The 14,451-nt window shown below is 44.5% G+C and overlaps 1 protein-coding gene across 1 annotated transcript in view; it reads left to right on the top strand.

The window, feature by feature from the left end:
* PDGFC (platelet derived growth factor C) overlaps positions 1–5,203 on the top strand; it is a 374,883-nt gene extending 369,680 nt beyond the window's left edge. The window contains exon 7 of the mRNA XM_067035424.1: positions 5,182–5,203. Within this exon, the coding sequence (XP_066891525.1) occupies positions 5,182–5,188 (7 nt within the window). The 3' untranslated portion in view covers positions 5,189–5,203. The remainder of the gene's footprint in view (positions 1–5,181) is intronic.
* The last annotated feature ends 9,248 nt before the right edge of the window (positions 5,204–14,451 follow it).

Below are 14,451 nucleotides of genomic sequence, written 5' to 3'. Positions count from 1 at the left end.
TGCTTTATTCCCGTCCCATTCACCCCGTTGTGGGGGGGACTCCTGCCCTGGACTTTCAGGGATGGCTGAGCACACACCCCTGACATTGGACGGAGGGGACCAAACGCAGTTGATGAGTCACTTGTGCACACAGACCAGGGAGCGGGGCCCCGCTCGTCACGCGGAGCCCGCGGGACGCACGCTTGCAGCACCCCGAACGGGAGGCCCTGGTTCCGGGGAGAGTGTGGACAGCGGGCTGAGTACGTCTGTGGGCCGGCGGGAGCTGAGCCCTGTGGCCCAGGGAGAAGCAGGAAGGCGTCTGCTCCCTCTGATAAGGAGGGTGTTCGGCGGGGCCGTGTCAGCCGGGGCACAGCAGGAAGGGGAAGTGCAACGAAGCCCCGCCAGGCCCTCGGGACTCCAGCCGTTGTCCGGGCAGCTCGCGACCTCTTTTTGTTCTTCTTAAAGCTTTGAAATGTTGTAGTTATTGAACGTAGTGGACTCTGCATAACCAGTGTCACTGTTAGGTGCTAGACAGGCGGGTTGCTGGTGAGGAAGGAACGACTTTGAGGGGGTGTGTAATTAACGAGCTAATTCGTGATAATTCTTATTCGGAAGACGACATGCGTGAGTGTTGTCTCAGTCTGGGCTGCCCCAAGGGACTGGGGGACTGGGTGGCCTCGACAGTGGAGATTCCCATATATATATAACTGGAGTCGAGCCGATTTACAACTGCGTGTTAGTCTCAGGGGTGCACGACAGTGATTCAGTTATATATACACATACACGTCTATTCTTTTCCAGATCCTTTTCCATTATAGGTTATTACGAGATATTGAGTCTAGTTCCCTGTGCTCTACAGTAGGTCCTTGCTGGTTATCTATTTTATTGTATTTTTGTTGTCATTTTTTAACTTTTTATTTTATATTGGAGTATAGTTGGTTTACAATGTGGTGTTAGTTTCAGGGGTACAGCAAAGTGATTCAGTTATAAATACACATTTATCTATTATTTTTCAGATCCTTTTCCATTACAGGCTATTACAAGATATTGAGTCTAGTTCCCTGTGCTATACAGTAGGTCCTTGCTGTTTATCTATTTTATATATATGCATATGTTAATCCCAAATTCCTAATGTATCCCTCCCCTCCCCTTTCCCCTTTGGTAATCATAAGTTTGATTTCTATGTCTGTGAGTCTGTTTCTGTTTTGTAGATAAGTTCATTTGTGTCATATTTTAGATTTCACATATAAGCGATATCATGTGGTGTTTGTCTTTCTCTGTCTGATTTGCATCACTTGGTATGATAATCTCTAGGTCCATCCATGTTGCTGCAAATGGCATTATTTCATTCTTTTTTATGGCTGAGTAATATTCCATCGTGTGTGTGTGTGTGTGTGTGTGTGTGTGTGTGTGTGTGTCTGTATACCACTCGTTCTTTATCCATTCATCTAACATGATCGTTCTAAGTTAAGTTTGCTCATGTTGAAATACACTCACCACCTTTCCTCTCTGATATTTTTTGCTGGGTCAGATTTTTTCATTTCATTTTTTGTAACTTCTTTACAGATTACACAGCAGGGAGCAAATCTTTTAGAAAATGAATTACCTGACTTTTCTGTTAGGTTTTTTCACAGAATTTCCTTTGAGTAAGATTTTATTCTTAAACAGATTTTTATCTTTCAAATATGTAGTTTTGACCTTGTGTTGGAAAATTATCTTTAAAAGAGATGTAGAGAACAAATGTATGGACACCAAGGGGGGAAAGCAGGGGGTTGAGGGTGGGATAAATTGGGAGATTGGGATTGAAATGTATACACTAATATGTATAAAATAGATAACTAACAAGAACATGCTGTATAGTACAGGGAAATCTTCTCAATACTCTGTAATGGCTTATATGGGAAAAGAATCTAAAAGAGAGTGGATATATGTATATGTATAACTGATTCACTTTGCTGTACAGTAGAAATTAACACAACATTGTAAAACAACTATACCCCAATTAAAAAAAAATGTTCTCCTTCCACAGAGTAATTGTGTTAGAAATCAATGATAAAAGAATACTTTGAAATCCCCATATATTTGGACAGAAAAGTAAGAAATGTACTTCTAAATAACCCATGGACCAAAGAGAAACCTTCTTACAGTAAGTAGAAAATATTCTAACTGAAGACAATGGATAATTATGTATTAAAACATATTAAACCAACTAGAGCTGTGCTTGAGGCAAATCTTCAGCTCTAAGTGCATATTTTAGAGAAGAAGAATGCTGCAAATTATTAATCTAAGTACACATCTCAAAAACTTAGAAAGATAAGGCAAATTAAGCCCAAGAAAATAGAAGAAAATAATAAAGAGCAGAAGTTATGAAATAGAACAAATATGTACAATAGGGAGGATGAATAAAACTAAAAGTTAATTCTTAGAAAAGACTAACAGAATTGATAAGTTTCTACTGAGACTGACCAGAGAAAAATGAGACATCACAAGTAACCAAAGTCAGGAATGATGAGAGATCTAACACTCTAGATCTTACAGGCATTCTAAATATCATAAAATGACACTATGAATAACTTTAGGCCAATAAAATTGAAAATGTAGATAAAATGGATACATTCCCAGGAAAATACAAATTCTTAAAACGTACACAAAAGGAAGTACAAAAATCTGAATAGTTCTCCATCTATCTAGAAACAGAAATCAAACCTATAATTATGTCTTTACAGAGAATTTTATAAATCATTTGAGGAATTATTCTAATCTCACACAAACTTTTCCAGAAAACAGAAAAATGTTAAAACTGTCCCATTCATTTTATGAAGCCAAAAGCATGATGAGGACAGTACAAAAAAGGAATATCACAGGTCAACTCACTCATGATGAAAAAGTCTTAAACTAATTTTTAGCAAATCCAGTGATTTATAAAAAAGGATAATGCCGATATTAAAGTTGGATTTATTCTAGGAAAGGTGGTTGATTTAACAGTAAAAAAAAAAAATCATCCAATATAATTCAACATACTATAAAATAAAGAAAACATGTTATGGATATTTCAACAGGTGCAAGAAAAGCATCTTATATACTCAATATTCATTCATGATTGAAAAATGAACAAAAACTTTTTTCTTTTTTTAAAAATTTTTGAATTTTACTTTATTTTTTGTATACAGCAGGTTCTTATTAGTCATCAGTTTTATACACATCAGTGTATACATGTCAATCCCAATCGCCCAATTCATCACACCACTACCAAAAGCTTTTGGTAAACCAGAAATACAAAGGACTAACATTAATTTTATTAAGAGTTTCTCAAAAAACAAACAAAAACAAAACAAAAAACAACCTAAACAAACATCATACAAAATGGTGAAATCTTGAAAGTTTTCTCATTGGGATCAGAAACAAGATAATAATGACTGCTCTCAATGTTTTAAATTTAACATCTCAGACTTCTATTCAATACATTACAGGAGGACATAGCTAGTACAATAAGGAAATAAGATAACTAAAAGGTATAAGGAAAGGAAAAGAATAAACAATATAGACATCATTTAGAAATCATCATTTTTCTTAAACCAGAATTTATTTATTTTTTAAATAAATGAATAAATTTATTTATTTATTTTTGGCTGTGTTGGGTCTTCGCTGCTGCGCATGGGCTTTTTCTAGTTGCAGCTAGCAGGGCTACTCTTCATTGTGGTGCATGGACTTCTCATTGCAGTGGCTTCTCTTGTTGCAGAGCACGGGCTCTAGGCACATGGGCTTCAGTAGTTGTGGCACGTGGGCCTAGTAGTTGTGGCTCACGGACTCTAGAGCACAGGCTCGGTAGTTGTGGTTGGTGCACGGACTTAGTTGCTCTGCGGCAGGTGGGAATCTTCCCAGATCAGGGCTGGAGCCCATGTCCCCTGCATTGGCAGGTGGATTCTTAACCACTGGGCCACCAGGGAAGTAAAAATATCCAAAAGAATCTACAGAAAATTCTAATTAAGAGGCAAATTAGAAAGTTGCTAGATATGAAGTCAAGAAAAGAAATCAATTTTATTTCAATTTACCAAAACAAAATCTTTTTAAAAAAAGTATCATCTATAACAGCAATAAAAAATATCAAATTACTAGAAATAAATCTACAAAAGATGTACAAGACGTACAAAATGTCTCCTAGAAAACTGTAAAACGTCATTGAAAGAATGACGAATGGGAGATTGGGACTGACATATACACACTAATATGTATAAAATAGATAATGAATAAGAACCTGCTGTATACAAATAAATAAATAAATAAGCAAATTAAATTGAAGAAAAGAGCACCCCTACGCTTTCCAAGAAATGCATCTGTGATTGCTTTGAAGTAAACCAGAAAGAGAATACAGGACAGAATAGGACTCTGATTCTTAATGTCTTCAAAAATATTCAGAGAGAGGTGAGAGGGATTGCACAGATCTAAAGGCAGAATAATGATTTTATGCATATTTATATAATTATTTCCAAAACCCTCTCGTAGAGCCTACCGTTTCTCTAGGCTATAGGTAGTGCCTTCAAAATATATTGAATATAGCAGGTGGAAGAGCAGGAAGAGATGGAAAAAGACAGTAGAAATTCTAAAGCACAGATGCCAGAGGAAGTTCAGGGTAGAGCCTTAGGAAAATGTGGGTTTCCTGGTGGTCTCTTTGTATTCTTTTACCTTTTAAGGTAAAAGCATCCTTTACCTTTTCTGCCTAATAGCCAAGAGGCCTTTGCAAATTTATCTGCGTCATCAACCCTTTTTTAAACTTCTCAGAAACCCACGAAGTGGTGAACTCTGTGGTGTACAGCTGACCCACAGTATGATTTAAAAACCCATTGGCCGTAGCCTTGGTCTAGTTTGGCCTGTCCCCCACTTCTTGTCTGAGGATGTGGTATTTGCTGTTTGAGATCGCGACCCCTCGTCTGTCTCTTTGTGGCGATGGTACCCCACCTTGCCTTGGATGAATGATTTCATTCTCACCCTCCCCGTGCTGCACCCTCTCCTGCGCTTATGCTGTGAGTCACTTACATTTGTGTAATACCCCTGAATGTCTGTTTGGTCTGTACTACACTAGGTTATAAATGATTCCCTAGAGGCAAGCCAGCTCTTTCCGTCCCATTTGTACATTAAGCATTAAATGCCTGGGAGGAAAGAGTGAAAGCAGATGGTCTGAGATCCTCTTCCTCTCTTTTACAGGCGATGAAAGTGCTCCCAGGAGAAAGAAAAGGAGGTAGGTGACTGCTCTCTGATCTCCTGGTCTATGACCTATGCATGACCTCTGGGTCATAGGCTAATGTCATTTGTTAGGAAGAAAAGCCCTTGACTCTGAGCTGCTGTTAGTAGGACACCCCTAGCTGAGGACTTCCGAGAGACGTAGAGCCCAGGATCCGCAAGATGTGGCCTCCTGAGTAATGCAGGCGATGTCACTCCCTGGAGCCATTTCATATTTCAAACGTTCCAGCCGTCTGAGGAACCCCAAGAAACTCACGTGGAGAATTCCTCTCTTCTGAACCAGAGTCTGCGGAACCGCCACGATGGCTCCGATGGCTCTGTTTTCTCTGAGCCTCGCGCTTGCCTGTATCTTTGGAATGATTTCGGAAAGCTTGATATCAGATAAAACCTCTGATTCCTGTGAGTCAGGTCAGTGACCTAAATTGTTAAAGAAGGGTTTGACTGTGTCATCAGAGATGCCAGCAAACTCGGCCTACGAGGGAGTTCGGTCCAGGTCTCCCTTAGAGTCTCTAGCGGGTGCGTGTTGGGGTGTGGTTCGTTGTGTCTCATGAGAGCCTGGCGGGTTAATATGTATGGCTCTGTTTCTGCCTTGTGAATGTATAATGTTGTAGAGCAGCTTGTTAAAACTGAGCGCTCGTAGGGCCTCATTCTTGAATGAGGCATAAACATCACCCACAAAAGCCTCATGGTGAGTGTCACTATTTTCCAAAATGACACGCTGCACCAGCCATGCAAGACTTGAGAAAGAGGTGAAGAAACCTGGCTCGGGACCTCTGACCCTTCAGTGATTCAGAGGACAGGACGTCAAGTCGGAGCTGAAAGGCTGACGATGTCGGAAGCCGAGTCTTTCTCTGGAGAGCGTTGCGTGCTGTGAATTCCCACGGGGAAGGAAACACGTCTCCCGCAAGACTTGTGGGAAGGTTCACAGAGACCAGTCAGAGTCTGGGTATCGACTGCACATGCCTGAGGCTGCAGAGGACTGAGAGGGAGGTTGGCTCAGTGGTCAGAAGCCACACTTCCATCCACACCAGAGCTTCTCTGGACCAGACGTAGCCCATGTGTAGAGAGAGAGTGTGCTCGCCACCATTTCCACCTTCCAAAGGGTCGACTGGAGTGATGGGGCCGATACCTTTGGCTTTGGGTAGAGAAGCATATCTAGCAACAAAGAGGAAACCACGTTACTTGTGTCCTCGGAATCGCCTTCAAACTTCGGATGGGAGTGGACCGGGGAAGAGGCACACAGTGTCACACGCAGAACCTGCTCTTCAGGTGCAAACACTGGCGCTGCTGAGAAGAAATCAAGACCCGTTCAGTGCCGGGCAAGTCCAATTTCCTGTTCCCTTAACTTTGCTCCTTACTAACCAAACTGCTCCCCGATTCTCACATCTCCCTGCCCCTTCCACTCAGAGCAGGAGGGGTCACAAGCGACAGACACACCGGGGCCGTGGTGGCGGGATGGGGGGAGCCGAGCTAGAGGGAAAAGAAAAAGAAGTTCACTCAAGCGTCCTTTCCTGCACGCAGCCAGCCGGAAGGGGACAATTCTAACCCTAAATTAAACTCTGAGTTTTAAACAAATGGTACGGCTCTTACTCTATTAATTAGCGAAGTGCAGCTGAAGTGCCACAGTGGCTAGAAGTGAGCAGAGGATGTTTACGCTCGGTGAGCCTGCCGCGTGTTTATCCAGGATCACAGCCCTGAAAGGGGATCCAGAGGAGCTGTGCTGATGCTGGGAGAGGAGCTGTCTGACCCTAACAGGGTTTTTTTCTTAACGTCGCCAATCAAACACACCCTCATCGTATTCCTCTTTCCATAAGTTTGGGCAGCATCGCTGTGATGAGAGAAATGAAATGTCAATGTAGCCATAGGGGTGGGGAGGGAGGCATAGCTGGTACCTGCTGTGTCTGAAGGGCTCAAGGTCATGTCCCCATCCCGGGGGGGGGGGGTGCTGTGCAATGACGCACAGACGTTGGCTCTAAACATCTGGGTCCCGCGCCCCGTCGGGAGAGCTCGGAGGGTCGTCGGGGCCTCACAGCCGTGCCGGGGCCCACGGAGGCCTTTGCTGGGACTGCAGAGCACGCACCACAGGTGGGTTTTCACAGGTGTCATTCACAAGGGCTCGTCCTCGTGGGCCTCCTGCGCGCTAACCTCTGTTCTCCATCCCCGGGCCAGACTCCCAGGAGCCCAGACCATGACCGTGACCGTCCTGGTATTTAAATCAAGCTCAGGAAACCCGCAAAGAAGCAGCAGGCGCGTACTATTACTTGATCCTTAGATGGCTTCAATAACAATTCGACTTATTTTAAGGATAGCATTTATTTTCTTAAATGTTTTCAAATACAACTCTTTAAGTCATGGAAGAAGCACTTTTTATTATGTTGTCATAAATTAGTTTATGAGGAAGTATTTCAGAGGAAAAGGAATACTGTGTCATGTGAAATAACATTTTTACTTTCATTGCCTTAAAAACACATAATCATACCTAATCTCTTTCTGGGTATATACATTGTTTTGTTTCTTTTATCCAGGATCTCGTCCTCAACTCTGTCTCAAGTAAAGAAAACTGGGGAAAAAACTGGTTTACCCAAAGCCACTAATAGAAAAATTAATAGAAAAATTGTCCAGGTAATTTTCTGAGGGTATATCAGTTAGAAATACTATTTGGTTGTTAGTAATAAAAAGCTGAAAATAGTGGCTTGTAAAAAAAAAAAAAAAGCATACATAAATCTAATTAGATAGTTTTAATCACTTATAATTTATTAGTTCACCAGCTACAATTTGTTCTAATTTGCATTCCTTACAGATATATGCTCATTTTGGAGGATACATTTTCTTGTGATGATAATACATAGGTATCTTCCCAGAAGGACTCAAAACTAATAGACATCCACTCTTGCTTTCAAGATACAGTAAGACATTTCTCCTCATGTCTGTTGAATTTATTTTTTGGTTAAGTACGTTTCTATTAAGTTAAACCATTTGATTTAACTTTTCATGAAGGTGACAGAAAATTTCCAACTGATTGCATGTTTATAAATGTTTACCGTTTCCAAGACATTTCCTGAAGCCTACAAATAAGAGGCAAGGTAATGTTTTTCTGTGTTTTCCAGACTTGTGGCCAAGAGGGGAGGGGAGGTCGGGCAGAGGGAGGAAAATAAAGAAGCGCTGGAATAATCCTGAAGAAGAAAGACGTTTAAAAATTCTTTATTTTGTGTCCAGAGTTCACAATATACAAAAACATGGAGCTTTTAAGGAAAAGTTCTGATGCTTAGGAAAAGTAACATTTTCTTTTCTAGTTAATTACATTAAGGACACGTTTACTTTGTAGCCAAGGAGAATCACATCAATATCAGAGGAACCTGGGTTCTTTGAATAACAACAGCAACAGCAGAACAGTAGCTCCCCCGAACTGAGGACCATAACGGAATTAGGGAAAGAGGTTTCCATCCTGGAGACCAGACGTTTGGAGGGCAGCCATCGTGAGTACAAAACGCGAGCCCTGGCCGAGTGCTTGACTCCTCACTGGATTCCTGGCTCTTTCTGCCTCTCGGCAGTTCGTGAGTCACGACTGACCGTGTATGTGCACATCTGCAGGCCCCGCTTCTGAGAGGAATCTCTCCAGGGATCCCCGCTGCTTTCTTTCAAACATATCAAGGGGGAGCCCGTGTCAGACCCAGGAGCTGCAGGGCCAGAGCAGCCCAGACTGCAGGGCTCTGCTTTCTCCTGCACAGCTAAGGCTCAGGGTCACTGGGGGCCTCCAGTCACTCCGGTATTGCATCACGAGCCCCCGTGATCTTGAGAGCTTCCTGGGGAACCGAGTGGAATTATGCGAAGGACGGCAGGACTTGGGGTCCGCAGCGCTGGGTTTCAGTCCTGGCTTCCAGGCTGTCGTGTTGGGCAAGTCCTCTAAGCCCCCAGCCGCGGGTTTTCTTTTGGCAACAAGAGCTAGTGCTGCAGACCTGTGCGGTGAGATAAGCGGACATTTCGAGGACAGCTGGAGTTTCATGTGAGCTCCTCCGATTTTAAACGCTCTGTTACCTTTAACTTTTTTTTTTTTTTTTTTTTTTTTTTTGCGATACGCGGGCCTCTCACTGTTGTGGCCTCTCCCGTTGCGGAGCACAGGCTCCGGACGCGCAGGCGCAGCGGCCACGGCTCACGGGCCCAGCCGCTCCGCGGCACGTGGGATCTTCCCGGAGCGGGGCACGAACCCGCGTCCCCTGCATCGGCAGGCGGACTCTCAACCGCTGCGCCACCAGGGAAGCCCACCTTTAACTTTTAAACCGTATACAATGAAGAGGGCATTGGATGAGAGCCCTTCTCTGGGGCAGACCAAGCACCGTTCCATCTTTCTTCTGCCACCTTCTTTGCTCAACTCCTCAAAGAAACACCGCTGTCAGCCCTTCTGAGTCTCTGTTTTTCAGTCCTCACACCCTGCACTCTGACTTTGGCTCCATCCCCTCACGAAGGATACCTTCATAAAAGCCCCTTAGGGGTCCAGGTATTTTCTGTCTGCGCCTTCCCTGACCTGGAAGGGGAAGCTGCACGTCGCAGGCTGCCCCTCCATCTAGAACCTGCTTCCCGAGCTTCCTGGACACGGGCCCCACTTCCTCCGTCCCTCCCGACGCTGTTTCCAGATCCCTTTAGGAAGCTGACTTCCTCCTTCCTCTCACCTTTAAGTATTCCATCTAAGGCTTCTTTCGAGCCCTTTTCTTTTCTCACCCTCTACTCTGGTCCCACGGGCAAATCGCGTCCACGCCCAGGGCTCCACACACCTTTTATGCAACTAGTGACTCCCGGTTGTATACCTGTAGACAGCTAGAGTCCATTGCTTCTTAAATATCTCATTTTTAGGCAATTCAAACTCAAAACACCTTCAAAAAAACTCATGATTTTTCTCCCCTAAAATCTGGGTTTATCCCAGAGTCTCACATCTCTCTCTAGCCTCCTTATTATATATTAATATGTTATTGATTATATTATGGTTAATCATATTACTATTTGATACTTTATTATCTTATCTATTATATCCAGTCGTGAGACCTAGAAACCGAGGGAGGAAGCGCCACCCCATCTCTCTCTTCCCACCTTGAACTTCCGATCTCTGTGCTCACGCACGTCTTAAATCGCCTCTGCTTCCCTGTCTGCATGCTGTTCTCTTGGTCTCAGCGACAATCCCCCTGTCGAGATGACCTTCTCCCCTTCAATACATTCGACAGACAGATTGATTTGTCAAACAAAATCTGATTACGTCGTTTTCCTGCCCCAAACCACCCATGGATTGTTAACTTGGGGGGAGGGGGGAAGCTTTTCAACCTTGTGGCTGCAAGGCGGGTTGCTGACTCGGTCTGGGCTTCCCTCCCCTCGCGAGCTCAACTTTCCCTCCGGCCTCCAGCCCTCTTCCCGCTGCTGGAATTCACCAGGGCGTTTCTGCTTCAGGTCCATGACCTGCCCCACACACTTTACTTCTGTCGGTCCTTCAGGTCCTCACTTGTTGAGCTCGCCTTGCAGACGTGCATGCAGGCATCGCTTCCACTGCGAGGCTTGCTGAGCCCCAAGCCTTGGGCGGCTCCTCCTGGGTTTGCAGGTCTGTCCTGCCCCTGCCATGCACTTGCTACCCTGTGTGATCACACTGATGTCAGTGTGTGGTGGCCGTGCGCTCCCAGCTCATCTGGGGGCTCCACAGAGAGTGGTAATGTATACATTTTTGCGCATAATTATATTCCAAATGCCTGCCATAGTTCCTAGTATTTAGAGAAAAATCAGTAAATAGTGACCGAAGGAATGGATGCATGATTTTGAAGCAGCTTTACTTTCACAGTCTAATATTCTCTGTATGTTCAGAGATCACAAGGCCTTTTTTGTGGTCCATAATAATAATGTCGCCTCTCCCACCAGGCCTTGCCGTGTGACACCACCCAAGCTGCTCTGCTGTCTACCCAAGACACACAGCCCCTGGAGTGACGTCTATTTACACATTATCTCTGGAGAAGTTAGAGAATCCTTTATTTCTTTATTAAGGCACTGACCTCGCAGAAGGTGACGCACTGTGTAATTTCAGAGTCTGGAACAAGTGCCCTTGCTTAGGGGAAGAATCACCAGGGCCCTTTATTTCCATCTTCTGTGTTTCAAGTAAGCAGCTTTCAAGTCTCGGTGTTAATCCGATCTGCCCTTTTGCGACAAATGCTTTGCGCTCTGCCCTCTTTAATAGGTGTCTGGATGAAAAACTTTCATTGATATGCAAACTTTTTTTCATAGAAGTTTCTAGGCTCTCGGAACCCCCTTGTTACCTAGCGACCCCCTCAGGTCACTTTCTTACAAACCCAGCTTGGATCGTTGGTCCATGACTTAGAAGATCCCTGACCATCACTTCAAAGTTCCTGCTTCCTTGTCTTTGTGCGACATTCTTACTGTAACTCCAACCTCTGTGTTTCCATGATGCTTGCCTTTGGGTCTCTAGAAGGACTCAGTGTGAATCTCAGCGCGGCTTGAAAAAATGCCTATGCATGGCCCCAGCTGATGCCCTTTTCATTGTAAAGCTTCCATTCCTTCCTTTAGATCCACACTCGCTCCATCCTGCCCTCAGAAATCCTAGAGGGTCCCTTTTCTTCTTCACAAAGGAAACGACAACTAAACTTGATTATCTGTCTTCCCGATTAAATACAAAGAGCCCTTCCTGGGATCTCTGTCCATCTCTAGATACCGTTCTTACTTTGCCCTCTGTTAGGGAAGAGCCCGGTGTTTGTACCCATTTATCCGTTTTATATTCTCTTCCCCGCCAGCCGCAATCTGGCTTCCCTGTGACTTTACCTTGCGGTGGAGGTTGCCTCTATCCCCCTAATTGCTGACTTCTAAGAAATGTGTGTATTTCTTGACCTCTGAACTCTTGTTAACACCTCTCCCAGCCTTCTTTTTTTGAATTTCTCCCTTTGCTTGAGATCTTTGATGTCAATTTTCTCCTAATTTTCTTTTTAACTCTCAGCCCCTCTGTCTCCTGTAAGCCTCTCTCCTACCTTTTTTTTTCCTTTTTGACTGGTAGCCACGAATTTGTTTATTTATTTATTTTATTGGAGTCTAAGTGATTTACAGTGTTGTGTTAGTTTCAGGTGTACAACAAAGTGAATCATTTATATATATATATATATATATATATATATATATATATAAATATTTTTTGTTTCCAGATTCTTTTCCCTTATAGGTTATTACAGATTACGGAGTAGACTTCCCTGTGCTGCACAGTAGGCCCTTGTTGATTATCTATTTTATACATAGTAGTATGTATGTGTTAATCCCAAACTCCTAGTTTATCCCTCCCCCAGCTTTCCCCTTTGGTAACCGTAAGTTTATTTTCAAAGTCTGTGAGTCTGTTTCTGCTTTGTGAATAAATTCATTTGTATCATTTTTTTTTAGATTGCACATATAAGCAATATCATATGATATTTATCTCTGTCTGGCTTACTTCACTCTGTATGACAATCTCTAGGTCCATCCATGTTGTTGCAAATGGCATTATTTCATTCCTTTTTATGGCTGAGTAATATTCCACTGTATATATATATGTGCCACATCTTCTTTATCCATTCCTCTGTTGATGGACACTTAGGTGCCTTCCATGTCCTGGCTGTTGTAAACTGTGCTGCAGTGAACGTTGGGGCGCATGTGTCCTTTCAAATTACGGTTTTCTCCGGCTATATGCCCAGGAGTGGGATTGCTGGGTCGTACAGTAGCTTTATACTTAGTTCTGTGAGGACACTCCGCACTGTTCTCCGGGGTGGCTGCACCCGTGTACAACCCAGCAGCAGTGCAGGAGGGCTCCCTTTTCTCCGCACCCCACCCAGCACCTATCATCTTCTACTTTTTGAAACGAGGAATTGCTGTTTTTCGTTGCCAGCCGTCCTGCTCTCTCACTTTTGCAGAACCCTGCACCTTCCTCCCTTGGGTCTGGTGTTCCGTCACCTGCACCCGCGGCTCTGCAGTGCGCCGGGCAGGGCTTGCCCTCTGCAGCAGGCAGGTTCAAGAGAATTCTCGTGCTCCCACATCTTTGCCGAATGCTCTGAGCAGGTCATTTTTGAACCTGGTTACCGTACCTATCTTCCCAGAAGCATCGAGCAGCTTAAGTCTGCATCTCCTCAGGGTGGAAACCAGACAACAGCTGTTCTAATGTTTATTTAATAACTGAGGGTACAAAATACACCCCAGACTGTGCCAATCTGACCACTTGTCCGAGCCCGTGACGCAGAGAAGCGAGATCCTCTGGCCCTTGGGTGGTGGGGCGGGGGGCGGGCGTGGGAGAGGAGGTGGGCGTCCCCCGTGGACGCAGGGGCAGGAGTTTGGGCCGTAGCACCTGAGCTCTGGCTCCGGCAAGGAGAGTTTGGGGGTTTGTGGCCAGGTCTGCCCTGGCAGCAGGAGGGCCGCCTCCGGGGCAACTTGGCCTGCAGTGAACTCGGGGCCCTTTGTGGTTCGCGACGCTGACGCCAGGCCTTCTCGGAAGGGTGAGCAGCTAACTAAGAGCGTTGGTAGGTCCTCTTTCCGCTCCAGTCTCGAGAGTGGCCTAGCACAGGAAGCTGTCCTTCCTCTCTGGTGCGATGAGACGCTTCCTGCCCTGCCTGATGAGCCCAGAATAACCTTGCCTACAGGAGCAGACTTGAAAGGGGAAGGAAGATTCTCCCAACAATACCATTTCCCTAAAAACCCCGCCCGCCACACCTTCAGACCGGGAACTAGAATCGGTGCCCTGGGGTGGGTGTAGAGGCATTTAGAGAATAAAGCCTAGAGGGAGGAGGCTCGCTCACTCGGGTTTCTGCAGCTTTGCTAATTCGCATCACAGGAGCCTAGAGTTGAGGTGTGGGAGAGAGTCTATGGTGTGCGGTCAGGAGAGATGCTTAATCTTAAACTAGATTGAATTTACCGATAGGGGTTCGCGTACCAGGACCGGGAGTGGTTCTGACTGTTAGCACTGCTCATTGAAGTCCGGGCTTGGCGACCGATGCCGAGAGAATTCCATGTACCAGACACACCCGGTATAAGCTAGACTAGGGGTCAGCACATTATAGCCCTGAGGGCCAAAGCTGGTCGCTGGCTTGCTTTTGTGTTTTATTTAGATTTTTTGTAGCTCCTGAGCTAAGATGGGTTTGTATGTTTTAATTTTCTTTTTATTATTTATTTATTTATTATTGAAGTGGAGTTGATTTACGATGTTGTGTTGGTTTCCGGATATATATGTATATGTATGTATAT

This window comes from Kogia breviceps, chromosome 6, assembly GCF_026419965.1.
Source record: "Kogia breviceps isolate mKogBre1 chromosome 6, mKogBre1 haplotype 1, whole genome shotgun sequence".
In the NCBI taxonomy this organism is placed as follows: Eukaryota; Metazoa; Chordata; class Mammalia; order Artiodactyla; family Physeteridae; genus Kogia; species Kogia breviceps.
This window is presented reverse-complemented; position numbering and strand designations above follow the sequence as displayed.